The 26,039-nt window shown below is 39.9% G+C and overlaps 3 protein-coding genes and 1 long non-coding RNA gene across 11 annotated transcripts; 2 read left to right on the top strand and 2 right to left on the bottom strand.

Moving 5' to 3' along the window:
* The first annotated feature begins 452 nt into the window (after positions 1-452).
* Positions 453-9,700, top strand: gprc5bb (G protein-coupled receptor, class C, group 5, member Bb). Of its 2 annotated transcripts, none has more exons than XM_069139694.1 (4): positions 453-993; positions 1,906-3,019; positions 5,733-5,845; positions 5,931-9,700. In XM_069139694.1, the coding sequence occupies exons 2-4, from the start codon at positions 1,906-1,908 to the stop codon at positions 5,973-5,975; spliced, it is 1,272 nt and encodes a 423-aa protein (XP_068995795.1). In that variant the 5' UTR covers positions 453-993; the 3' UTR covers positions 5,976-9,700. The 2 variants fall into 2 exon arrangements, with proteins under 2 accessions (XP_068995795.1, XP_068995796.1); XM_069139695.1 differs by having other exon boundaries at positions 461-993; positions 1,906-3,004.
* LOC138192356 (uncharacterized) lies at positions 9,694-11,962 on the bottom strand. The gene is made up of 3 exons (XR_011177790.1): positions 10,685-11,962; positions 10,340-10,520; positions 9,694-10,104 (listed from the first exon to the last, which is right to left on the bottom strand). It is a non-coding gene; the product is annotated as an uncharacterized lncRNA (long non-coding RNA).
* Positions 11,963-13,089: 1,127 nt separating this feature from the next.
* Positions 13,090-21,079, top strand: knop1 (lysine-rich nucleolar protein 1). Of its 7 annotated transcripts, none has more exons than XM_069139716.1 (7): positions 13,090-13,188; positions 13,510-13,616; positions 18,539-18,593; positions 18,765-19,826; positions 19,896-19,964; positions 20,121-20,189; positions 20,631-21,079. In XM_069139716.1, the coding sequence occupies exons 1-7, from the start codon at positions 13,171-13,173 to the stop codon at positions 20,931-20,933; spliced, it is 1,683 nt and encodes a 560-aa protein (XP_068995817.1). In that variant the 5' UTR covers positions 13,090-13,170; the 3' UTR covers positions 20,934-21,079. The 7 variants fall into 7 exon arrangements, with proteins under 7 accessions (XP_068995817.1, XP_068995816.1, XP_068995818.1 ...); XM_069139715.1 differs by having other exon boundaries at positions 18,762-19,826; XM_069139717.1 differs by having other exon boundaries at positions 13,095-13,188; positions 13,478-13,590.
* A 54-nt stretch (positions 21,080-21,133) lies between these two features.
* exosc1 (exosome component 1) lies at positions 21,134-25,787 on the bottom strand. The gene is made up of 8 exons (XM_069139723.1): positions 25,723-25,787; positions 24,458-24,573; positions 23,722-23,796; positions 23,091-23,179; positions 22,987-23,020; positions 22,847-22,897; positions 22,644-22,728; positions 21,134-22,023 (listed from the first exon to the last, which is right to left on the bottom strand). The coding sequence occupies exons 1-8, from the start codon at positions 25,748-25,750 to the stop codon at positions 21,917-21,919; spliced, it is 585 nt and encodes a 194-aa protein (XP_068995824.1). The 5' UTR covers positions 25,751-25,787; the 3' UTR covers positions 21,134-21,916.
* Positions 25,788-26,039: the final 252 nt, after the last annotated feature.

The following is a 26,039-nucleotide window of genomic DNA, read 5'->3' as shown; positions in this document are numbered from 1 at the left end:
CACTGAGCTGAAGTGTCTGTCAGCACCAATCTCTCACACCGTGATCCAAACGGACTGGGTGAGCTGCTCCTCGTCATGGTTTTCCTCTCACACACATAAAAGAGAGGAGATTACTCCTCTGTGAAGGGACACTTGGCTGCATCATGTCTTCCAGGGTATTACGTAACACTCTCTACAAGGATGGTCACATGGCCACCAGGCTCACCTGTGTTCAGGTTGACCATCTGCCCCTCCTCACTTCAAATCCCATCTTCACTGTGCAACCATCAACAGACATCTCACCGCTGAGGAAACTGTGGAGTTTAATCTGCTTTAAAGATGATGGATATCTCCTGCAGCCATGGATGTGAGGAAGACTTGTATAAGAGGAAGACGTGGGATCCAGAAGGCAGGAAATAACACCGAGATGTGCAAACAGGTGACTAATGCTGCACTCCCTGTGAGTGCCATGCTTATATCCTGCACTTGTTTCCCATCTTCTTCCTGGTTAGACAGGTGCTTCTGCAAATCCTCGTCCCCGTGTGTGGGTGAGCAGAAGTAAGCTGGGATTGCATCTCTGTTGACACCTCCGCAGATTCAGCGCGAAGCAGGCAGAGAGAGAGAGAGAAACAGACATGCAGACAGAGTGAATAGAAAGAGGAGGACAGAGGGAGCGAGAGAGAAGAGTGAAAGAGAGCAGATCTATTGGACTGTGTGGGTGTGTGAAGTATCAAGGCATGCATCATAATTGTGGATTATTCTTGGAGCAGCTGGACGAGTCGGTGCATCAGCAGGACACTGTTGGTCTCTTGTTTGCTACTTTAGAGCTTTGAGCACAGACGGCGACATTTTCACAGACAAAATGGAAACCGTTTTGTTTCTGCAGCCTCGAGGACTTCATTAACTGGGACGACAACAAACAGGAACTGAAGTGATGCTGAAGATTATGTGTGAAACATTATGAAACCTCTGCACACTCAATAATCCAGAATTCAAGTCAATAATCTATCAGAGGTGAGTTTGACATCATTATGACTTAAGTGTTAAACTGTTGCTGTATCTCATGTGTATCTCGTGTGGATCTTGTGTATCTTGTGTGTATCTCGTGTGTCTCTCGTGTGTATCTAGTGTATCCCTGTGTGTATCTCGTGTATGTCGTGTGTATCTCGTGTGTATCTCGTGTATTCCTGTGTATCCAGTGTGTATCTCGTGTATCACGTGTGTATCTCGTGTATTCCTGTGTATCTCGTGTGTATCTCGTATATCTCGTGTGTAGCTTGTGTATCTCGTGTGTATCTCATGTATTTCGTGTGTATCTTGTGTATCTCATGTATCTCGTGTGTATCTCGTGTGTATCTCGTGTGTATCTTGTGTGTATCTCGTGTGTATCTCGTGTGTATCTTGTGTGTATCTCGTGTGTATCTTGTGTGTTCCTGTGTATATGAGGTCACCAATTTGAGTTTCAGACCTTGGGAGGACATTTTGACTTCACTTATTTCCACTTTGAGGGTTCAAACTCTTTGTTCTGTTAGATTAAATGTTAAAATGCATTAAGTCAATGAGGGTCCTCACAAATAAGTACAAACAGTGCGTGTGCGTACTCGTGTGTTTCTCCAGGATTTTGGGGACTGAACTCGACTTCTCAAAAGCCCAGTGTGCAATGTAGTCAGCCCACGCTGTTTCCCGTTTCCATAGAAACTATGGCTCAGTGCTAAAAGCAGTTCTATTCTGTGCAGCGAGTGCGTGTTTGTGTGTTTGTGTTTGACGAGAAACGTCTCATGCAGCAGGTTTATTGGATCTTAACAGATATTGATGCTGTGAATCATTAGGATCCGTAGGATGGAATATTCAGTCACCCCTTGTTTACCTCTCTCTCCTTTAACCCTTTCTCTCCTCATCACTAGTTGTTTTCTCTTTGTCTCTAAGATGGCCATCAGCCCTGTCATCATCTGCCTCCTGTCACTGGTCGGCTTTGGTTGGTCCCATCCCTCCCCCCCTCCCCGGGGATGCAGTGTGGATGTGGACCCCCCCTACAGGGTGCTGTGCGACCTGGAGTCGGTGTGGGGTGTGGTTCTGGAGGCCGTGGCCTGCAGCGGCGGCCTGGCCTCTCTGGTCCTCGCCGTGCTCCTGCTGGTGAAGCTGCGCTCCATCGCTGACCCGGCCAGGCGCTCCGGACTGGGGCCTCTTCTCCTGCTGCTCGGCACACTGCTCGGGCTTTTTACCGTCTCTCTGGCTTTCCTGGTGGGGAAGAACCAGGCACTGTGCGTGGTTCGCAGGGCCTTCTGGGGACCCCTCTTTGCCCTCTGCTTCTCCAGCTTGCTGGTGCAGGGCGTGAGGCTCAGGAGGCTGGTGGCTGGAAAGACGAGCCCGTCGGGCAGCACCCTGGCTGCTCTGGGTCTGGCCTTGGCCTTGGTTCAGGGGATCATCTCTGCTGAATGGGTCCTGTTGACTGTAGTCAGGGAGGGTCACCCGGCCTGCGAATATCCACCTTTAGACTTTGCTCTGACATGCAGCTACACCCTCGGGCTGCTGCTCATAGCCATGGGTCTCTCTCTGGGGGTGGTGCTGTGTGGAGGAGAGCTGGCAGAAGGAGGAGGTGGCGGTGAAGACGATAGGGAAACAGAGAGTGAAAAGCGGCGATGGAAGTGCAACGCCGTCTGGCTCTTTCTGTCCAGTCTGGCATCAGCATTGCTGTGGGTGGCCTGGTTGGGGTTTTACCTTTACGGCAGCCAGGCGGTGAGGGCGAAGGGCGCCAGAGAAAGGGGAGGAGCCAAGAAGGAAGTAAAAGTGCTGGATGAGCCTGCGCTGGCTGTGGCCTTGGTCATTCAGGGCTGGATACTGCTGCTGTTTCATGCCATCCCAGAGACACACCTGTGTCTCCGGAAACCTCCACAATCCAACACGCAAGATTTCTTCGACACCACTCACACATCTCCTCCTCCACACTTTGGAGATGAGCTCCCTGCACACTCGCACCGACCCTTCCCAGAAAACCAGGGCTTCTCCATGGAGGAGCACAGCGCAAGTAGGCCTATACAATGTATGTGTGTGTATGTGTGTGTGTATGTGTATGTGTGTGTGTGTGTGTGTGTGTGTGTGTGTGTGTGTGTGTGTGTGTATGTGTGTGTGTGTGTGTGTGTGTGTGTGTGTGTGTGTGTGTGTGTGTGTGTGTGTGTATGTGTGTGTGTGTGTGTGTGTGTATGTGTATGTGTGTGTATGTGTGTGTGTGTGTGTGTGTGTGTCTATGCATGTTAGTATTAGTGAGTTAAAGAGTCTATTTCAAAGGAAGTTATATTTCAACATGAGTCAAATGTTGTCAACAGGAGCTTATTATATCATATTTACAACAAGTTGAGTGCAAAGTATGTTTAGGATTTCTACTGTTGCTAGGCAACTGACAACAAAAATGGGCATCGTCTTGATTCCACACCAAAAATGGTGACTGTTTTCTGCAGTCAATGTGACGAAGAGGATGGAAACAGGAAGTAACTTTCATGTGGTCGACATTTTTTTATCAATTGTGTGATCAAAGATACTTTTTTGATCTGATCAGCTGATTTTAGATCATTTACTTCAGACCACAATAGAGACCAGGGTGCTCGTTTGCAACATGGAAAAGATTTTTCATTAAAATGAAATAACCTCACTTTTAAATTTATCAACTTGAAAGCTGAACTAGTTAAATTCTAAATCAAATTGACCTTAAATATAAAATCACTTATTAATTAAATCTAATCAAATTAGAGACATTTAAAGTAATAAAATAATAGATAATAAACATTTGAATGGGCTAAATTAAATTCTAACTTAAAATGAAAGTATTTATCATGATTTCATCAAATTCGAAATAAATCAAGCAAATTGAATTCAATAAAAGTTTACACTAAATTTTAAATATATATTCATAAAATAGATATGAAGAGTCCCGCTTTGACTTGTGGTGGATGAATCTTTGCTGCATGTTATTATCCTGCTCTGGCAAACTACTAAAAAGACTAAATACAACCATAAAATCCTTGGTTGCACTGCAGGTCAGTTTCACATTCACCGGAGAGTGTGGCTCACTTTTAGCTCCTGTGCAGAATCCAAGTCCAATTAAACCTCATGAAACGCCTGATCATCCAACAGCTTTTTCAACAGGGAGAGATATGAGTCACTTCCCTTTGATTGCGCTCCATATTCATCCGAAGCCAGAAACACAGATGAGGAGCTAAACCTTGAAGAACGAGGATCAACAAAGAATGAAGGCAACCGGCAGACTTCAGGATGCTGATGATATTTGTTCAGCTGACGATGGAGTCACACAGAGAGGAAAGTAACTCTGTGTGAGCAAGAGACAAGAGCAGTGACTTAGGTCAAGGCTTCTGTTATCGTCCTAATATATTATATTATATGAATTTTATTACATATCTGTAGAGACATACTAGTGTGCAGTAACTTAAAAAAAATTCATTTCACATGACAAAAACACACAACATGTATTATGGACTGCTGAGTCACAGCTGATGACCCCCAGACGCTGTGCACCTTCCAGCTTCGCCCACAGGTGGAGCCAAAACCACAGATCTCTAAGTGGCGCTACTCGACAGCTTTGTTAAATCAAATTATTCTAACATGAATTCTTACCAGGCAAATAGTATCTACAGAGGACTAAAAGCTACTTCTGATGAACCATTTACCTGTAACTTGCAGTCCGAAGCTACAAAAGTAAAACCCAGGTTGGCAAAAACTGCAATTCTCCTATCGAGTTTATTATCAAGTTGAATCAACAGGCAGCAACGCAGGTTTTATATTATCTTATTGTGGCTAAAGACAGCAAACACCAGATGCTGTGGACCCGTCGTTTCCGTTGTCATTCATATTCTGCTTACTTCTGTGTCCAAAGTGTAAAGTTTATTCACTATAGGACCCTCAAGTATACTCACAGTGGAAAGAAACAAACAATGGATCATAATTCAACTCTGTTTCTCAGATATTTGGTCATTTTGACAGATGGCTCAAAACACAACAGTGTGGTCAGTGTTGCACAAATCAGAAGAATAGCAAATCCAAAAGGTTTTGTTGTTGCCATTGGCAACAAAACATGGGACCAAAGTGTTGAATTTGTTGTTGCCATTGGCAACAAAACATGGGACCAAAGTGTTGAATTCATCTAGTGGAGCCACAGAGGAAAAGAGAAGTTATTTAACTGTTCGCAGATGATTCACCTCCACTGAGCTAATGGTCACTATGTGGTCAATGGTGCCCAATGTTCTCGGCGTTCAAGGGGTTAAAACGTGAAAATGCAGCTGAAACAGCAACAAGGAAGTGCAAAGGCCTGATGACATCAAACAACTCAAATTAAAATATATTAACTTATAAAGCAATCAAAAAATGTACCTTTGTGGCCTCTGTCTTTTCTGAAGAGTTCAGCAAACACAGCGATACTTGTGAAGTCATATGGAGTCATGGCATGAACACAATTAATATGACTCTACTGGAATGCAGCATTAGACGGGTACCTTCGTCTTTCTATCAAGGACGGTGAAGGGAACTGACTTCAGAGTCCTGTAACATTTTCAATGGGAAAAAGAAAAGATTTATTTTTGAAGCAGAGGCACCTAAAACAGATGCTCAGCTTTACGACATGACGTCACCAAACTCCAAAATCACAGAGGAGCATCATTTGATGTAATTCATCCAAGTTATATTGAATCACTGAGCACAGCCTGATGCTGGTTGGCCTGAATAAAAACCTGTCACCTGTCTGTCAGCTCTCCGAAGCGGAACGTACCACAGCGGCCACGGGAGTGTCCGACCCGGCATCGCCTTCAGAGGCCACGTCTACCAACCCACCGAGATGGCTTTGGTGATGAACGGTGGGACAGTAAGTCTGGCAGAAACACACTCGTTCTCCATCTCCACATAACTAACCAGTGAAATACTTTATCTCTATCATGTGTGTCCTGTAGATGCCCACCGCCCCCATCAACTACACCGGACGCCGGTTATGGTGAAATGGGGCTTGAAGAGGATTCCAGTCACAAGATAAGGGAAATATTAAAAACCACCACATATCATCCAGGATAGATATGTTTCATGTGTTTGTGTTTCTGCACACATGTATGACTTTACATTTTAATAACAAACTAATGGTATTTTTGCTTAAATGTTCTCGATTGCCTCTTTATCGGCCGACTGGACATGAAATCACAAGAGATGGACCAGAGAGTGACGCAGTATTTATGTTGCATTATTGTGATCAGCACAGATCAGTACATTCAGTCTGAAGTGTAAGAAGTAAACACAGTGATGATAATCATAGGGTGAATAAAAAAACGTATGTTGTAAGAGAATGAAGTCCGTTTTCTGCTGCTGGTACCGTCTCGACTCTACTCCCTTTTGGTACCAGGTAGTTTTCTGGATTTTGTTTTCCACTGCAAAAAGTGCCCCCTCAATGCAGCGTTGTTACTATAGCAACAGTACATGAAACTACTGTTATGTTAATGCAATACCAAGCAGCAACCCCGGGGGTTTGAAAATGAAGCTAACGCAGAAGTGCCAAAAACAGCAATTTTGAAGTTCCTCGAATGGCCACTTGGCCTGCTTTGGCCTGCTTTGGCCTGCTTCAGCTCCACCCATGTTCCACCTCTTTGCCCATTGTTGAATAAGCCGGGAGGTCGGAGGAGTGAGGCGCTGCCAAGATGGCGTCAGGCAGCGTCACCCTCTAAAACACGCATCTCAGGAAACCTATGAGTGACGTCGAGGAGGCTGCATCCATTTTTTTTATACAGTCGATGCGCAACAAACACACAAACAGTGTAAGATATGGAGGGGAGGCTATTCTGGATTCTTCACCTGTGACAGTCAGTAAGGGGATCGATTTAGTTGCATAATTTTGTCCAATGAATTAAAAAATAAAAGCGGTGGCTGCAGTTGCTTGCTAGTTAACAGCGGCGGGTTCGTGCAAGATGTCGTGTGTCGGGTTCGCAGTGATTGTGATGATTCTCTCTGACCAATCAGTGGTCTGCAGTGTTTTCACGTCACCTTCTAACATTTCCTCAGCTTGATTGGAATTTCGATGGAGGTGATACCAAAAATAGTACCAGGCACTATCCATAACTTTTACCCAATGAAAGAAAGGAGCCGAGCCGAGTCGAGCCGAGCCGTTACCGGCAGTCTAGAAGAGGTTTCACTGAACGAGCTGCAGGTAGAAAGTGAGGATTTAAACGTAGTGAATGAACCACTCTTGTCTGAGCAGCTCTCAGTGCTGTTACTGCTCATCAATGACGCGTGCTTTGGAAAACTGCACTTTCCTTCTATTTTTCTGTTTGGCTTCAAGCCACAACGCAGAACAGAGACTTTATGTAAATGACCTGCAGACGCCCCCGAAGCTTGCTTGGCCTCTATATTTCATGCTGGAAACCCCAAAGGACTCTCATAGTGCTTTTACTCTCCTTCTCCATCCCAGCATCAGTGCTGTTGGATGGTTTGGCACATTTCACCGCGCGTATTCGTTAATGTAAGAAGCAGTGCTTTTGCAGGGTTATCAGATGGATTTTTTTTTCCAGATAAGGATAAGATTTTAAAAAGCATATCATTAAAAGCCATTTAATGCTGCACTAGTAATTCTGCGGTATAGGGTCGACTGTCGGAGGTTGTGGTTTTGCACTTTATCGGGAAATGTGATAATCAAGGTCAGTTGAGCTGCATGTAAAAGCGCAGCTTAAAGGGAATGTACTTTGTCAAAATGTTTGTGTTTTGAGTGTTTTCTAAGATTTTTATATATCTATTGATGAAAATGAAGAGTTTTAGCTCTGAATAGATTATTGACATTGTAAACTGCATTTGACAAAACAGTCTCACCCCTTTTTAGCCAACATGGAGGTGAAGTCCTTCAGGTGGTCCGAAAAATGGAAACTTCAACATCTTAATCTTGTTGACAACTGGGAACATCCCACCGGCTGAGGAACACCGTCTGATGTGACGGAGAGCTCAAGAACAGCTAATAAGAAGACTCCGTGGTCAGACTGTTTTATCAACCAGTTTCATGGTGTTTGTAGTCATTCAGTTACCCTGGTTTCAATAAGGTGATCATTATAGACACAATTTTGTTTGAGATGTACAGAAGCATCTATACAGTGGCAAGAAAAAGTATGTGAACCTTTTGGAATGACTTAGTTTTTTCTGAATTAATGGATGGTAATATATAAACAGCTATCAGTAATGTGTTCACAGAGTAGAAAGTCCGTACGTGAAAGTACGTCAAACCTGCATTTCTGGTGGCTGCAGATCAAAACTGGACGATGTTGAAGAGGAACTTTGGACCATTCTTTCTTACGGACCTGCTTCAGCTCATGTTCTTGGGATGTTGGTGGATATCGACTCTCTACACGTCGTTCAGTATCTCTGGGGTTCATTTTGTGGCTTTCTTGGTTAGAAGTCATTCTGCTGTAGATTTACCTCAATGTTTCTAGCGATAGTGCTGCAGCATCACCCATCTTCTACCAAGCTTCAGCTTGTAGCCACACTGAGGTGATCCCAAATAAATTTAGCAATTAATTTTCCCTCCGATAATGAAGTGTCGGGGCCGAAGCAGCAGAGCAGCCGAACCACCTTTGGGATGTTGTCATCTTTGTATGCGCTGCTCTTTTGATGCCATACATAGTTCTGCGTCTTCTTCCCAAACAGTTTAAGTGTTAAGGTGCCTAATGGCCAAACTTCAGATGTGAAAAGATCATTTCCACATATATTTAGATAATTCTGAAGGGTTCACTAACTTTTTCCTCCCACTGCGCAGTGTGCCAATCAGGATCCTTTAAATCTTTATTTCATTGGACACATACAAAACATTTGGCCGTTCATCGCAGGGAATTTAACTGGAGAGGTTGTTTTTATTGGTGACATGTGAGCAGCTCTTTAAGTTCATCAGTATTTGAGACCAACTAAGACTAGATTTTGGGGCTATTGCAAATATAGATATTAGGAAGTGAAAACAATTCCAAGGACGCTATATTGATTGAAGTGTGTTTATCAAACACTTGTGACAAAGACAAGTGATAGATGAAGAATATTTCACAGTTCAATAATAAACTTTATGTCCAGAATTACATCAGCACGTTGAAACTTCACTGTGAATGTCGTGATTATCAAAAAAACCTATAACTTAAAAACAACCAAACAGAAAAATGTCTAAATCATCCCCAGCTTCTTTTTCTGCATTAAGTTCTGTAAAAAGATGGTTTCATATTGGGAAACATTTACACCAATAGTGATTAATCTGTGATCTGCTCATGTCTGCCAGCTGATCCATCAGTCTGGCTCGAATAGAAATCACTTCATATTTGATTGGATTGTTTACTATCTCCTGAACAACAGTGAATTCAACCGAGGACAGTTTATCCAGTTAAAATGTAGAGCGGCTGTCATCACATTCACATCGTGACCATTTCCTCTTGCTGTAACACTAAACTAATTAAATAAATTGTCGATCATTTTTTCTTTTGTGTACAGGTGTATGCTGATATTGTACAATGACAATATAGGATTTTTATGTAATAACCCTATATAACAGATTTTTATGTACTGTAAATGTTCCAAAAGTGAAAATGCACTGGTATTCCCCTTTTGAGATGCTCTTATGATGATAGCACTGTCACTGTTTTATGGCAGCATAACATGAATGTCTGTAATGTGATTTGCACAAAGCTATCTAATACAACAGTGCACATTTTCTGTTAAACCTGGTCTGGTCTTATTGTCTTCGCTGGGGGATCTTTCAACTCTCAGAGACACAGTTAGAAAGGCAGCTCCTACTGTAACCAGGGAGTTTATGGGGACATATGAGCTGCAGTCAAAGAGTTATGAGAGCAAACAGAAATGTACGTGGAGCAGGAGGAAGCAATACGTTTGGAGAAGCCCAACTGTCTCTGCCGGGTTGTGATTTCTTTCTGCTCCCTAAAAAATGATGTTTCAGCTCAATGAGATCACACACAAACAAACAAACGTACAAAAACCCGGGTAACAGCTGATTATGCTGCTCAACTGACTCCGGGTCATATTTCCAGCTGCTCTGTGGACGTTACCGTCTTCTTCGTGCACAACAGCAAAAGTCTCGGAACTTTTTGACCACATCTTTTACGCTGACTGAAAGAAACAAGTCACACGTTTCAACTTAAAGTTGGTTTCCAGGGGAACTAAAAACTGATGAACTTATGAGATGTATTTTAAAGCGGGCTCTAAAAAGGTGTCTGTAGCACACACATGAAACCATCCATCCATTATCTATACATGCTTTATCCTGAACAGGGTCACGGGGGGCGGTGTATTTTGAATATAAATCTGTATGAGTGTTGCCCGTATGATACACAGCATCTCATACCTGTCACTCTGTAGGGAAGAGAGGCTGAAGCTGGTAGCCAACGTGATGGCTGTCATTCCAGAGGGAGAACGTAAAGGTGTGACAACACGGACCCGAGCATAAGCAAAAAGTCACCGCATGCTTAATGACGTAGTTTTTAGGAAGGTGGTGTCTCCATGTAAAAGAGAAAATTGTTCAAAACCTGGTCAGAAGAGCCAAAATTGAAGGTAAGTGAGCGAAATGGAACAATCATTCAAATCTCTCCTCATAATCATGTCTTGAAGCTACAAGAGATGTTAACAGCTGATGTGTAAACATTGGCTGAATTCATACTCCACTCCAAACCACAAGGGGGCAGCATATTACCAGAAAGGTGGTGAGTCCACCCCATCGTAAGAAACGAGGAAATGCTCCTTCCCTCCCAAAGGTCTTCTTCTTTGGTGCTGCTGGTGTAAAAAATCATATTAAAATCAGAACATCACCTGTAGCAGAACATCACCTGTAGAACATCACCTGTACCAGAACACCACCTGTAGCAGAACACCACCTGTAGAACATCACCTGTAGTAGAACATCACCTGTAGCAGAACACCACCTATAGCAAAACACCACCTGTAGAACATCACCTGTAGTAGAACATCACATGTAGCAGAATATCACATGTAGCAGAACATCACATGTAGCAGAACATCACATGTAGTGGAACATCACATGTAGAACATCACATGTAGTTGAACATCACCTGTAGTAGAACATCACATGTAGTAGAACATCACATGTAGTAGAACATCACCTGTAGTAGAACATCATCTGTAGTAGAACATCACCTGTAGTAGAACATCACCTGTAGTAGAACATCACCTGTAGAACATCACATGTAGTAGAACATCACCTGTAGTAGAACATCATCTGTAGTAGAACATCACCTGTAGAACATCACATGTAGTAGAACATCACCTGTAGAACATCACCTGTAGAACATCACCTGTAGTAGAACATCACCTGTAGTAGAACATCATCTGTAGTAGAACATCATCTGTAGTAGAACATCACCTGTAGAACATCATCAGTAGTAGAACATCATCTGTAGTAGAACATCACCTGTAGAACATCACCTGTAGAACATCATCAGTAGTAGAACATCATCTGTAGTAGAACATCACCTGTAGAACATCACATGTAGTAGAACATCACCTGTAGTAGAACATCACCTGTAGAACATCACCTGTAGAACATCACCTGTAGTAGAACATCACCTGTAGAACATCATCAGTAGTAGAACATCACATGTAGTAGAACATCACCTGTAGAACATCACATGTAGTAGAACATCACATGTAGTAGAACATCACCTGTAGAACATCACATTTAGGAGAACATCACATGTAGTAGAACATCACCTGTAGTAGAACATCATCTGTAGTAGAATATCACCTGTAGTAGAACATCACCTGTAGTAGAACATCATCTGTAGTAGAACATCACCTGTAGAACATCACATGTAGTAGAACATCACCTGTAGAACATCATCTGTAGTAGAACATCACCTGTAGTAGAACATCACCTGTAGTAGAACATCATCTGTAGTAGAACATCACCTGTAGAACATCACCTGTAGAACATCATCAGTAGTAGAACATCATCTGTAGTAGAACATCACCTGTAGAACATCACCTGTAGTAGAACATCACCTGTAGAACATCACCTGTAGTAGAACATCACCTGTAGAACATCACATGTAGTAGAACATCACCTGTAGTAGAACATCACCTGTAGAACATCACCTGTAGTAGAACATCACCTGTAGAAGAACATCACCTGTAGTAGAACATCACCTGTAGAACATCACATGTAGTAGAACATCACCTGTAGAACATCACATGTAGTAGAACATCACCTGTAGAAGAACATCACCTGTAGTAGAACATCACATGTAGTAGAACATCACCTGTAGTAGAACATCACCTGTAGTAGAACATCACATGTAGTAGAACATCACCTGTAGTAGAACATCACCTGTAGTAGAACATCATCTGTAGTAGAACATCACCTGTAGAACATCACATGTAGTAGAACATCACCTGCAGTAGAACATCACATGTAGTAGAACATCACATGTAGTAGAACATCACCTGTAGAACATCACCTGTAGTAGAACATCACATGTAGTAGAACATCACCTGTAGTAGAACATCACCTGTAGAACATCACCTGTAGAACATCACCTGTAGTAGAACATCACCTGTAGTAGAACATCACATGTAGTAGAACATCATCTGTAGTAGAACATCACCTGTAGTAGAACATCACCTGTAGAACATCACCTGTAGTAGAACATCACCTGTAGAACATCACCTGTAGAACATCACATGTAGTAGAACATCACCTGTAGTAGAACATCACCTGTAGAACATCACCTGTAGTAGAACATCACCTGTAGAACATCACCTGTAGAACATCACATGTAGTAGAACATCACCTGTAGTAGAACATCACCTGTAGAACATCACCTGTAGTAGAACATCACCTGTAGAACATCACATGTAGTAGAACATCACCTGTAGTAGAACATCACCTGTAGAACAAAACGTATTTCCTAACTCTGCATGATGGTCTGTCTTCTCAGCCATGTTTTTCCACAAACTTTGAACACACGTCACAGCTGACGACGACTTCCGCCTTCAAGTTTGTTTCGGCCCGAAGTCCCGTTTGATCACGTGAGATTTGGTGATTTTGACTGGATTGTATAAGTGTGGGTTCACGCGCCCGCGTTGCTACGGACCTGACGCCCCGCCTACAGGAAGGGAAAACAGTTACTTCCGGGTCAAGAACGTAAACGGGTATCCACGTGAATGATCAAAGTGTACAAAGTAAGTAAACCTCTCTTCACCTTTTATTTCACAACACAGTGAACGAACAACAGGTGGAACATGAGGAACATGAGGAACAATCAGCTGACTGATTGTTGGTTGAACGTGGAGCTGCTCTTAGCTAACTAGCTAGCGTGGCTGCATAACATGAGCGTGTTGTGAAAGAATGAATAAACAATAAATAATAAACGTGTTGTTCTTGTTTACTTCCTGGTTGGTTCCACACGAACCTGCCGTTAACGGTCCCGGCAGAACATCTGGAGTTACAGCTGTTCACTTCATGTTTCAGACGGTTTCCGATCAGGACGATTTTTGTTTCAGAGAAACCTGCTGAGATCTCATTGGACCTGGTACCACCACCTGGTACCACCACCTGGTACCACTACCTGGTACCACCACCTGGTACCACCACCTGGTACCACCACCTGGTACATGTTCATCATTAACACGTTCATCATTAATATGTTCATTAACATGTTCATCATTAATATGTTCATTAACATGTTCATCATTAACATGTTCATCATTAATATGTTCATTAACATGTTCATCATTAATATGTTCATTAACATGTTCATCATTAACATGTTCATCATTAATATGTTCATTAACATGTTCATCATTAATATGTTCATTAACATGTTCATCATTAATATGTTCATTAACATGTTCATCATTAATATGTTCATTAACATGTTCATCATTAATATGTTCATTAACATGTTCATCATTAACATGTTCATCATTAACATGTTCATCATTAACATGTTCATCATTAATATGTTCATTAACATGTTCATCATTAACATGTTCATTAACATGTTCATCATTAATATGTTCATTAACATGTTCATCATTAATATGTTCATTAACATGTTCATCATTAACATGTTCATCATTAATATGTTCATTAACATGTTCATCATTAACATGTTCATCATTAATATGTTCATTAACATGTTCATCATTAATATGTTCATTAACATGTTCATCATTAACATGTTCATTAATATGTTCATCATTAACATGTTCATCATTAACATGTTCATCATTAATATGTTCATTAACATGTTCATCATTAACATGTTCATCATTAATATGTTCATTAACATGTTCATCATTAATATGTTCATTAACATGTTCATCATTAACATGTTCATTAACATGTTCATCATTAATATGTTCATTAACATGTTCATCATTAACATGTTCATCATTAATATGTTCATTAACATGTTCATCATTAATATGTTCATTAACATGTTCATCATTAACATGTTCATTAACATGTTCATCATTAATATGTTCATTAACATGTTCATCATTAACATGTTCATCATTAATATGTTCATTAACATGTTCATCATTAACATGTTCATCATTAATATGTTCATTAACATGTTCATCATTAATATGTTCATTAACATGTTCATCATTAATATGTTCATTAACATGTTCATCATTAACATGTTCATTAACATGTTCATCATTAACATGTTCATCATTAACATGTTCATCATTAATATGTTCATCATTAATATGTTCATCATTAATATGTTCATTAACATGTTCATCATTAACATGTTCATCATTAATATGTTCATTAACATGTTCATCATTAATATGTTCATTAACATGTTCATCATTAACATGTTCATCATTAATATGTTCATTAACATGTTCATCATTAATATGTTCATCATTAACATGTTCATCATTAACATGTTCATTAATATGTTCATCATTAATATGTTCATTAACATGTTCATCATTAATATGTTCATTAACATGTTCATCATTAACATGTTCATCATTAACATGTTCATCATTAACATGTTCATCATTAATATGTTCATCATTAACATGTTCATCATTAATATGTTCATCATTAACATGTTCATCATTAACATGTTCATCATTAACATGTTCATTAATATGTTCATCATTAACATGTTCATCATTAACATGTTCATCATTAACATGTTCATTAATATGTTCATCATTAATATGTTCATTAACATGTTCATCATTAATATGTTCATTAACATGTTCATCATTAATATGTTCATTAACATGTTCATCATTAACATGTTCATTAATATGTTCATCATTATGTTCATTAACATGTTCATCATTAATATGTTCATTAACATGTTCATCATTAACATGTTCATCATTAATATGTTCATTAACATGTTCATCATTAATATGTTCATTAACATGTTCATCATTAACATGTTCATTAATATGTTCATCATTAATATGTTCATTAACATGTTCATCATTAACATGTTCATCATTAATATGTTCATTAACATGTTCATCATTAACATGTTCATCATTAACATGTTCATCATTAACATGTTCATCATTAATATGTTCATCATTAACATGTTCATCATTAATATGTTCATTAATATGTTCATCATTAATATGTTCATCATTAACATGTTCATCATTAACATGTTCATCATTAACATGTTCATTAATATGTTCATCATTAACATGTTCATCATTAACATGTTCATCATTAACATGTTCATCATTAACATGTTCATTAATATGTTCATCATTAATATGTTCATTAACATGTTCATCATTAATATGTTCATTAACATGTTCATCATTAATATGTTCATTAATATGTTCATCATTAATATGTTCATCATTAACATGTTCATCATTAATATGTTCATTAACATGTTCATCATTGACATGTTCATCATTAATATGTTCATTAACATGTTCATCATTAATATGTTCATCATTAACATGTTCATCATTAACATGTTCATCATTAACATGTTCATCATTAACATGTTCATCATTAACATGTTCATCATTAATATGTTCATTAACATGTTCATCATTAACATGTTCATTAATATGTTCATCATTAACATGTTCATCATTAACATGTTCATTAACATGTTAATGATGAACATGTTCATCATTAATATGTTCATTAACATGTTCATTAACATGTTCATCATTAACATGTTCATTAATATGTTCATCATTAACATGTTCATTAACATGTTCATCATTAACATGTTCATTAATATGTTCATCATTAACATGTTCATCATTAACATGTTCATCATTAACATGTTCATTAATATGTTCATCATTAATATGTTCATTAACATGTTCATCATTAACATGTTCATCATTAATATGTTCATCATTAACATGTTCATCATTAACATGTTCATTAATATGTTCATCATTAATATGTTCATTAACATGTTCATCATTAATATGTTCATCATTAACATGTTCATCATTAACATGTTCATTAACATGTTCATAATTAACATGTTCATCATTATGTTCATTAATATGTTCATCATTAACATGTTCATCATTAACATGTTCATCATTATGTTCATTAATATGTTCATCATTAACATGTTCATCATTAACATGTTCATCATTAACATGTTCATTAATATGTTCATTAACATGTTCATCATTAATATGTTCATTAACATGTTCATCATTAATATGTTCATTAATATGTTCATCATTAATATGTTCATCATTAACATGTTCATCATTAATATGTTCATTAACATGTTCATCATTGACATGTTCATCATTAATATGTTCATTAACATGTTCATCATTAATATGTTCATCATTAACATGTTCATCATTAATATGTTCATCATTAACATGTTCATTAATATGTTCATCATTAATATGTTCATTAACATGTTCATCATTAACATGTTCATTAATATGTTCATCATTAACATGTTCATCATTAACATGTTCATTAACATGTTCATCATTAACATGTTCATTAATATGTTCATCATTAACATGTTCATCATTAACATGTTCATCATTAACATGTTCATTAATATGTTCATCATTAATATGTTCATTAACATGTTCATCATTAACATGTTCATCATTAACATGTTCATCATTAATATGTTCATCATTAACATGTTCATCATTAACATGTTCATTAATATGTTCATCATTAATATGTTCATTAACATGTTCATCATTAATATGTTCATCATTAATATGTTCATCATTAACATGTTCATCATGAACATGTTCATTAACATGTTCATAATTAACATGTTCATCATTATGTTCATTAATATGTTCATCATTAACATGTTCATCATTAACATGTTCATCATTATGTTCATTAATATGTTCATCATTAACATGTTCATCATTAATATGTTCATTAACATGTTCATCATTAACATGTTCATCATTAATATGTTCATTAACATGTTCATCATTAACATGTTCATCATTAACATGTTCATCATTAATATGTTCATTAATAGGTTCATCATTAACATGTTCATTAATATGTTCATCATTAACATGTTCATCATTGACATGTTCATCATTAATATGTTCATTAACATGTTCATCATTAATATGTTCATCATTAACATGTTCATCATTAACATGTTCATCATTAACATGTTCATTAACATGTTCATCATTAACATGTTCATCATTAATATGTTCATTAATATGTTCATCATTAACATGTTCATCATTAACATGTTCATCATTATGTTCATTAACATGTTCATCATTAATATGTTCATTAACATGTTCATCATTAACATGTTCATCATTAATATGTTCATTAACATGTTCATCATTAACATGTTCATTATTAGTATGTTCATCATTAACATGTTCATCATTAACATGTTCATTATTAGTATGTTCATCATTAACATGTTCATCATTAACATGTTCATCATTAACATGTTCATCATTAATATGTTCATCATTAACATGTTCATCATTAACATGTTCATCATTAACATGTTCATCATTAATATATTCATTAATATGTTCATCATTAATATATTCATTATGTTCATCATTAATATGTTCATCATTAACATGTTCATCATTAATATATTCATTAATATGTTCATCATTAACATGTTCATCATTAACATGTTCATCATTAATATGTTCATTAACATGTTCATCATTAACATGTTCATTAACACGTTCATCAACATGTTCATTAACATGTTCATCATTAACATGTTCATCATTAATATATTCAGTAATATGTTCATCATTAACATGTTCATCATTAACATGTTCATCATTAACATGTTCATCATTAATATGTTCATTAACATGTTCATCATTAACATGTTCATTAATATGTTCATCATTAACACGTTCATTATTAACATGTTCATCATTAACATGTTCATCATTAATATGTTCATTAACATGTTCATCATTAACATGTTCATTAATATGTTCATCATTAACACGTTCATTATTAACATGTTCATCATTAACATGTTTTCTCTTTTCTGCTTGGTTCCTGCAGGCGAAGTGACTGGACCTGCAGAGACATTGATCAGCAGTCACAGCCCAAACAGCTGGTTAGTGTGTTACTCTGGTAGTCACACACACACACATTCACACACACACACACACACACACACACACACACACACACACACACACACACACACACACACAGTCTTTAACCTTCTTTATAACCGGTTCAAGGTCGAGAAGGTTTGTGTTGCAGTCACTGTTTCTCTCAGCAGACGAGCCGGAGGTCCGGTTCTGTGGAAAGGTCCGGTTCTGTGGAGAGGTCTGTGAAGGAGGTGAAAATGGAGGACGAGAAGAGTGATGAGACTCTTATGAAGAAGAAGAGACAGAAGAAAAGAGCAGCGTCTCCCTCTGAAGAACGTAACTGGAGGCTTTCAGAGGGGAAGAAAGAAAAGAAGGAAGATCAGAAGATGAACGGAGCATCTCTGGAGGGCAGGAGTGTAACAGAAGAGAAGAAGAAGAAGAAGAAAGTTGTCACTGATTCTTTCAACTCAGATGTCAGCGATCAAAAAGATGAAGGAATCCACAAAAAGAAGAAGAAGAAGCTGACTGACAATCAGACTCCAGCAGAACTACAGAGTTCAGTAAAGAAAGAGAAGAAAGGAAAGAATAAATCTGCACAAATTCAGGAGGAAGAAGAGCTGCAGGTTGGAGAGGACGACGTGTCAAAGAAAGGAAGGAAAGGAAAGAAACCAGTTTCAGTTGGAAGCTCAGAAGAGAAAGTTAAAGAGAAGAAACAGAAGAAAAAGGAAACTATGGAAGGAATCAGTGTTTCAAAAACCAGAAAGAAATCCGAAAACGGAGTGGAGTTAGAAACAGCTGACGGGGAGAACGAAGTCGAGGAAGTCAAAGTGAACAAGAAAACAAAGAAAGAAGACAAAAAAGATCGAGGAGAAGAAACCGAGATCATCGGGAAGAAGAAAAAGAGCAAAGCAAGAGAGAGCGGAGGGACGGAGGAAGACAACATGGCCGCCAGGAAGAAGGACAAACCCACAAAGAGACGGACTGTGGACGGGAAGACGGAGAGGAGAAGGATAGCTGCTGTGGAGGTGGTGGAGGTAGAAGAGGTGGAGGTAGAAGAGGTGGAGCCAAAGAAGAAGAAAAGGACAAAAGCAGCGTCTGAGGAGGAAGAAACACTGTTCATCTATGAGGACGAGAGAAGAGAGAGAACAGCAGGAAAGAAGAGGAAACAGAAATGGAGCGACGTTGGAGCTGAAACTGCTGCAAAGAAGAAGAAGAAGAAGAAGGAGGTGAAGGAGGAACATGAAGACTCTCAGGTGAGAGAAGGTTTCTTTCGTCAGTGAAACTGCTGGATGAGTTTTAAATGAGCTGCAATCACGTTTCAGGAGTCTCAGGTTGACGTGATGTTCCTGTCGGAGAAGAGCGGAAACAAGGACGAGATCAGCATCAACCAGGTCTATAGCACTTATATATATATATATATATATCATTTAAATAATATATATAATGCTATATACCTTATATATAATATTATGTATGATTTATGATATATATCTGTCCATCTGTCGGTGGATTGTGTTGTTCATAATGAGCGTTGTGGTTTTTCATAGGAGAGAAGACAGGCGCTCCAGATGGAGATCGACGAGGCCTCTCAGCCGGTAAAAGCAGCTCCTCCTGCGGTCAGTTTATAATATTATAATATTTCATAGATCAGATTGTTGACTCTACCTGCAGCTCTGCACCTTAAAATATTTATGTATCATGCTTCCATGAAACTGGGATGGATTTAAATCAAAGGGTCAGAATTGAAGCAGTGGACACGGAGGTATCGTGACTTTTAGACCCTGTTGTGGGTGATGTAAAAAAAAAAAAAAAAAAAAAAATCCCATAATGCAACTCAGCGACAGCTTTCATCAGATGTACCTCAATGAGGCCCATTCATAACGCAGGCTTTCTGTTACAAACATGTAGTTCTGAATATAAGGACTTGATGACATCATCAGATATATAGATGTAGAGCTCCTCAGTCTTTATGTATATATATATATATAATATAGTATTTATATATATATACACACATGTTATATGTACTGAGTGTTTGTCCCGGTGGTGTTCCTCAGGGTTTGGGCCAGTGGAGCACGGCCCGGTTCACCAGCTCTGAGCAGCAGCAGAAGTTCCTCCGGTTGATGGGCGGCTTCAAGAGTTTCCAGCCGGCGGCGGCGAGCACTGCCGGAGCGAACATGGCTCTGGGGAAGGACGCACAGCAGCAGCTGCAGCAAGGGCTTCTGGGAGAGTTTGAGCGAGCTCACTCTCGCAGGATGGACTTCAGTAACAGAGGAGCCGGTCTCGGCTTCGCTGCACCGTCCAATAAGAAGTTCTCCATCGACATCAATGCAAGTCGGTCAGTTCGCTTGGACGACTGATCGGCACCGTTTGAGGATTCATCTTAGAAAACTATTCAAGTGTAAATTATTCGTAGTCAATGAAACTAACTGTATATAGTGAACATTAAACATCCAGCTTATAGCTGGAGGAACTGTTTGAGTTTTTCTTTGTTCCAGACTGAGAACTTTTGGCCCTGTTAATTATTATTGTTATAAACACAAAGAAAACTACATTGTTGGTTTGACAGTCATTTTATTTCTTCTTTTTTTTCTGCAGTGAAGTTGAAGAAAAAGTCAAAGTACACTTCAAAGAAAACAGAAGCAGTACTTCTTGTTTGTTTGCTCGTACTCAGACTATTATAGTTGTTGTACTTCAGTACTCTGGCTGGAACTGTTGTAAATCTGATTCAACATGAGGCTCCTCATCACATTAACCTTCCTCTCAACCATCTCTACGAGAACCTGGACAGGAGTAAAGACAGACGGCATGAAAACGTCTTTCAGCTTCAATTTGTTTTGTCAACAAATAACCAAACCGGTTAGCTGCATACGTGACATCATAAAACCGTGCAGCGCTTCCTCTGCAGCCGTCGGGATACACAACACTTATTTTAGTCTTTTCATGAGTCTCGGTCGTGTTTCTACCAACTGCTTCATCCTTTAATCAACCTGATCAGCTGCCGACTTCTTCCTGACAAAGATTCACATTATAACTGAGTGGATGTTTGAAGCTTTGTGAACTGATACAGTTCTAATCAGGCAGCTTGGAGCAGCTGCTGGCAGGTCGATTTCACTTTGGAGGAATAAAAAAACATTTTGTGGCGTTTCTTCTGTTTTAACAATCCAGCACAATGAACGGATGACAACATGCAGAGGGACATCTCAAAGGAAAAAAAGAAACCACTTAAAAATATGAGACCAGAAGTATCTGATGATCCGCCTCGCTGTGTCCCTCAGAACCAGGACCAGAACCGGGACCCGAGCTGGAGGCTGCCGGCAGCAGCTGCAGGTGGGACAGAGGTTCATGCTTGGAGAAACTCCGGCTGCACTCGCGCCACTTTACGGAACTCTTTGGTGTGTGTTAGAGGACACTGCATCTCACACCAGCTGATCGGAACCATCTGGGCACCTGATTAAAGGAAACGTGTATATCAATGAATCCAGAAGAACAAACAGTTCATATTCAACCCAACAGCCCTGAGAGACTCTGAGGCCGGAGACAGACCTGCTGACATAACGGTGCGTTCAAGAGCAGCTGGGAAGTGATCGTTCTGACCTGTTGGACTGAAAATACATCATCATATGTTTATGAGCTCTGAGAAGCAGGTTTGATGTCTCCACGTGGAGAAAAGAAGGTTTCCACTTCCTCCACAAATAGTCAGATGTGGTGAACTTGGTCTCCCTAAAACTTGACTTCCATGATGGAGGGTTGAAGAGTCCTCAAACACATCTGAGACCAGAAACTCAATCAGGATAGAACATATTAAAGCTGGCTAATAAAATCTCTCATTTTTTTATTTCACCACTGCCACCATAAATAGTAAAATAATAAGTGTCCTCCTGCTGCATAATAACCACAGGTTACATCAGAGTGGAGCTCTGATGGTATGTTGGCATCTAAATGCTGAAATGTTGAAGTATGACTCAATAAAACTCTTCTCAACACATTGTGTTCAAACTGGAAACCATCAATCTGAACACCAACATTCAAACAGTATTTGGACCGATCAATAATCAATAATTGTGTACCTGCTTCACTGTGGGCCACCACCACGCCCAGCTCGTTCTCCGCCGTCGTCAGCAGGTAGTTGGACTGAACGTCTCCGAGAGAAATCTGACATCACAGGTCAAAGAGGAAACAACACATCACACCGAATATAACAACGATGTCATTATTACTCATTACCCCCCCCCCCCCCCCCCCCCAAAGGCTCCAGGCAGGTGAAGGATACAACTTTTGCCAAGACGATGTCGCCTGGTCTGAAGCTTTTATACGTTTCCACCTGGAACAGCGAACAAAAGCACATCATCTGAATTTAACAGATGAACAGAGAGAAGCGATAAACGGTCGGCGTGAACGAAACCAACACACCTTGTCCTTCTCTGTCGCACGCACGTCTTCTTTTCTGCAGAGACAGGAGATTATTAACACAATAATCTGACCATATGTTTTATTTATGGATTATATTCTGGTACCTGATGGTGCCTCTGAAGCGGTCCTTCAGCGGCGTGGAGCCCACGTACAGGATGTGGACTTTGGCGAACCGAGGATTGATGCTCGTCACCTGTCGCATTAAAAACAACAAGACAAAGACACTTTACACAAAAATCACATCTGAGAGTAAACGATGTTCAGATCAATAAATCACCGTAAACAATGTTCAGATCAATAAAACACCGTAAACAATGTTCAGATCAATAAATCACAACGTAAACAATGTTCAGATCAATAAATCACAACGTAAACAATGTTCAGATCAATAAATCACAACGTAAACAATGTTCAGATCAATAAATCACAACGTAAACAATGTTCAGATCAATAAATCACAACGTAAACAATGTTCAGAGCAATAAATTAAAACGTAAACAATGTTCAGATCAATAAATTAAAACGTAAACAATGTTCAGATCAATAAATCACAACGTAAACAATGTTCAGATCAATAAAACACCGTAAACAATGTTCAGATCAATAAATCACAACGTAAACAATGTTCAGATCAATAAATCAAAACGTAAACAATGTTCAGATCAATAAATCACAACGTAAACTATGTTCAGATCAATAAATCAAAACGTAAACAATGTTCAGAGTCCATCTCACCTTACAGGTGACTATCGCTCCGACATCTGGCAGCAGCTGTGTTTCTGTTTCCCTCACCACCGAGATCACCGGCAACTAGAAACACACACACACACACACACACACACACACACACACACACACACACACAGACACACACACACACACACACATCACACAGACACACACACACACAGACACACACACACACACACACACACACACACACACTGTTTACCTTTACTCAACAAACATATTTCTGTTCAGTCTTGTTCACAAACGTTGCGCAATAACTTTCATCTGATTCACCACCACCTCCCCGCCACCACACCCCTCACCTCCCCCTTTCCCTCCCCACACCCCCCCACCTCCCCTCAACACAACCCTCACCTCCTCTCCCCACCACCACACCCCTCACCTCCCCCTTTCCCTCCCCACACCACCATGCCCCCCCAACTTCCCCCTCCACACCCCTCACCTCCCCCCTTCCCTCCCCTCAACACAACCCTCACCTCCTCTCCCCACCACCACACCCCCCCTCTGAACACAACCCTCACCTCCTCCCCCCTTCCCTCCCCTCAACACAACCCTCACCTCCTCTCCCCACCACCACACCCCCCTCTGAACACGACCCTCACCCCCCTTCCCTCCCCACACCACCACACCTCCCCCCAACACAACCCTCACCTCCTCTCCCCACCACCTCACCCCCCTTCCCTCCCCACACCACCACACCTCCCCCCAACACAACCCTCACCTCCTCTCCCTCGTTCTTCCTGAGCACGTAGCCTGCCAGTGAGGAGAAGATGTATCCGTGCCTCATGTACACACCTGTTCCAGGTATACAGTCTTCTCTACTGCATAGTTTGTCACCTGAGAACCAACAGGAGACAGGTAGGTAGAAGAAACAGGAAGTGGAGTACTGAGTGTTCACATTTCACAATAAAACCATGCTTTTGGAGAAAAAACACCTCGAGCTTCACTTTAGACCGATTTAGTGTTCAGACTTGCAGAAGAACAGGTAGAAATAAAAGAAACAGAACTGAGCTCATAGATCTTCTAAATCTGCCCGACAGCTCTGACATGACTTTTCACATCAATATCAACATGATGTTAAATGCTGATCGTTCAGAAGGACTTATTATTTATTGTGTTTTCTAGCAACTTAAACATCATCATATGCAGCATAACAGAAAAGATGAAACCTGATATTCATGTTGTCTTCCACGATGCAGCAGCTCATCTGTTCACGTCTCGGTTGATTTTACTCTTTAAACTTCTCACCAGGTTTCAATACGTTCAAATGATCCAAAAACAAAGAATTTAGTTTGTTCTTTCTTCCTCTGCCAGGAATCATCACATTATTCTTCTTTTACTGGATATAAAGTAGTTTAAAGTAGCTCCAACATGCTGTTTACACTGATGTCCTGTACTAGTAGTCCAGTGACGTCACATGTAGGAATACAACTAGTACTTCTACTTTCATACTTCAATAACTACTTGCTGCTAATGATGAACTTTAACTGGAAGACTTGCAGGACTTTTACTGGACTTCCAACCGTATCGTTAGTTTTATTAAATAAAGAATCGGAGGACTTCTTCCACTGCTGTCAACGCATAACTCCAGTGATTCCTACAGGTGTGTCCAACACGAGCAGAAGAATGTGGTGTCCTGCCCGAGGCCATGGGCAAGGCAGCAGAGACCTGCCGTAGACCTGCCACCACCGGGGCACGGTGGTCCTCCCCCACCGGGACATCCCAAACTCAACACGGCGTCTCTGAACGGAGACGTTCACGGAATAAAATACAGGAATTAAAACGCTGAACGTGCTGGAAGCTGAAGCGGCTGCACGCGGCAGCCTGGAGGAACGAGGCGGTTCTCCACCGCGCGACCAGCCGCGGAACCTCCGGCCGCTCGGAGGTTCGCTGGGAGGTTCGCTGGGAGGTTCGCTCGGAGGTTCGCTGGGAGGTTCGCTCGGACTTCTTTCTGAGGAAGAGTTAGGGAAGATTAGCGGGGCTCACCTGGAACACACAGCTTCATGGGCGACATGTTTTCGAGAAGAGCAGCTCGTCAGCCGATTGGCTGTGACGAAGGGCTCGAGTCGATTCTGATTGGCCGGTATCGCCATGAGCGGAAGAAAATGAAGGTTGGATCAATCCGCCATGTTGGTTGAGGCAGTGTGGCCCATGAGAGCATTACGTAATTTACTGTACATGTATGTACAGGTCATTACTATTACTCATAATAATCAGAACAATTTATTCTGTTTATTTAAGCAATTACCTCCCTGAAATGTAACATTACGACTCAATCCATTAATTATTTTAGTACATTTATT

The sequence above is a fragment of the Embiotoca jacksoni genome, unplaced genomic scaffold (genome assembly GCF_022577435.1).
Source record: "Embiotoca jacksoni isolate LCO1_2020_lvr unplaced genomic scaffold, fEmbJac1.0.p SCAF_85, whole genome shotgun sequence".
In the NCBI taxonomy this organism is placed as follows: domain Eukaryota; kingdom Metazoa; phylum Chordata; class Actinopteri; family Embiotocidae; genus Embiotoca; species Embiotoca jacksoni.
Note: the sequence above shows the minus strand (reverse complement) of the source record. Positions and strands in the feature narration are given on the sequence as shown.

Excerpts from the sequence above, each read along its gene's own strand:
- gprc5bb (XM_069139694.1), top strand. The coding sequence starts at position 1,906 with ATGGCCATCAGCCCTGTCATCATCTGCCTCCTGTCACTGGTCGGCTTT. Across the intron at positions 3,020-5,732 it reads CGCAAGTAGGCCTATACAAT|CTCTCCGAAGCGGAACGTAC; the intron begins GTATGTGTGTGT and ends CCTGTCTGTCAG. Across the intron at positions 5,846-5,930 it reads TGGTGATGAACGGTGGGACA|ATGCCCACCGCCCCCATCAA; the intron begins GTAAGTCTGGCA and ends TGTGTCCTGTAG.
- knop1 (XM_069139715.1), top strand. Across the intron at positions 13,617-18,538 it reads CCACCTGGTACCACCACCTG|GCGAAGTGACTGGACCTGCA; the intron begins GTACATGTTCAT and ends TGGTTCCTGCAG. Across the intron at positions 19,965-20,120 it reads ACGAGATCAGCATCAACCAG|GAGAGAAGACAGGCGCTCCA; the intron begins GTCTATAGCACT and ends GGTTTTTCATAG.
- exosc1 (XM_069139723.1), bottom strand. The coding sequence starts at position 25,750 with ATGTCGCCCATGAAGCTGTGTGTTCCAG. Across the intron at positions 23,021-23,090 it reads CGCTTCAGAGGCACCATCAG|AAAAGAAGACGTGCGTGCGA; the intron begins GTACCAGAATAT and ends CTGTCTCTGCAG. Across the intron at positions 22,898-22,986 it reads GTGCGACAGAGAAGGACAAG|GTGGAAACGTATAAAAGCTT; the intron begins GTGTGTTGGTTT and ends TCGCTGTTCCAG.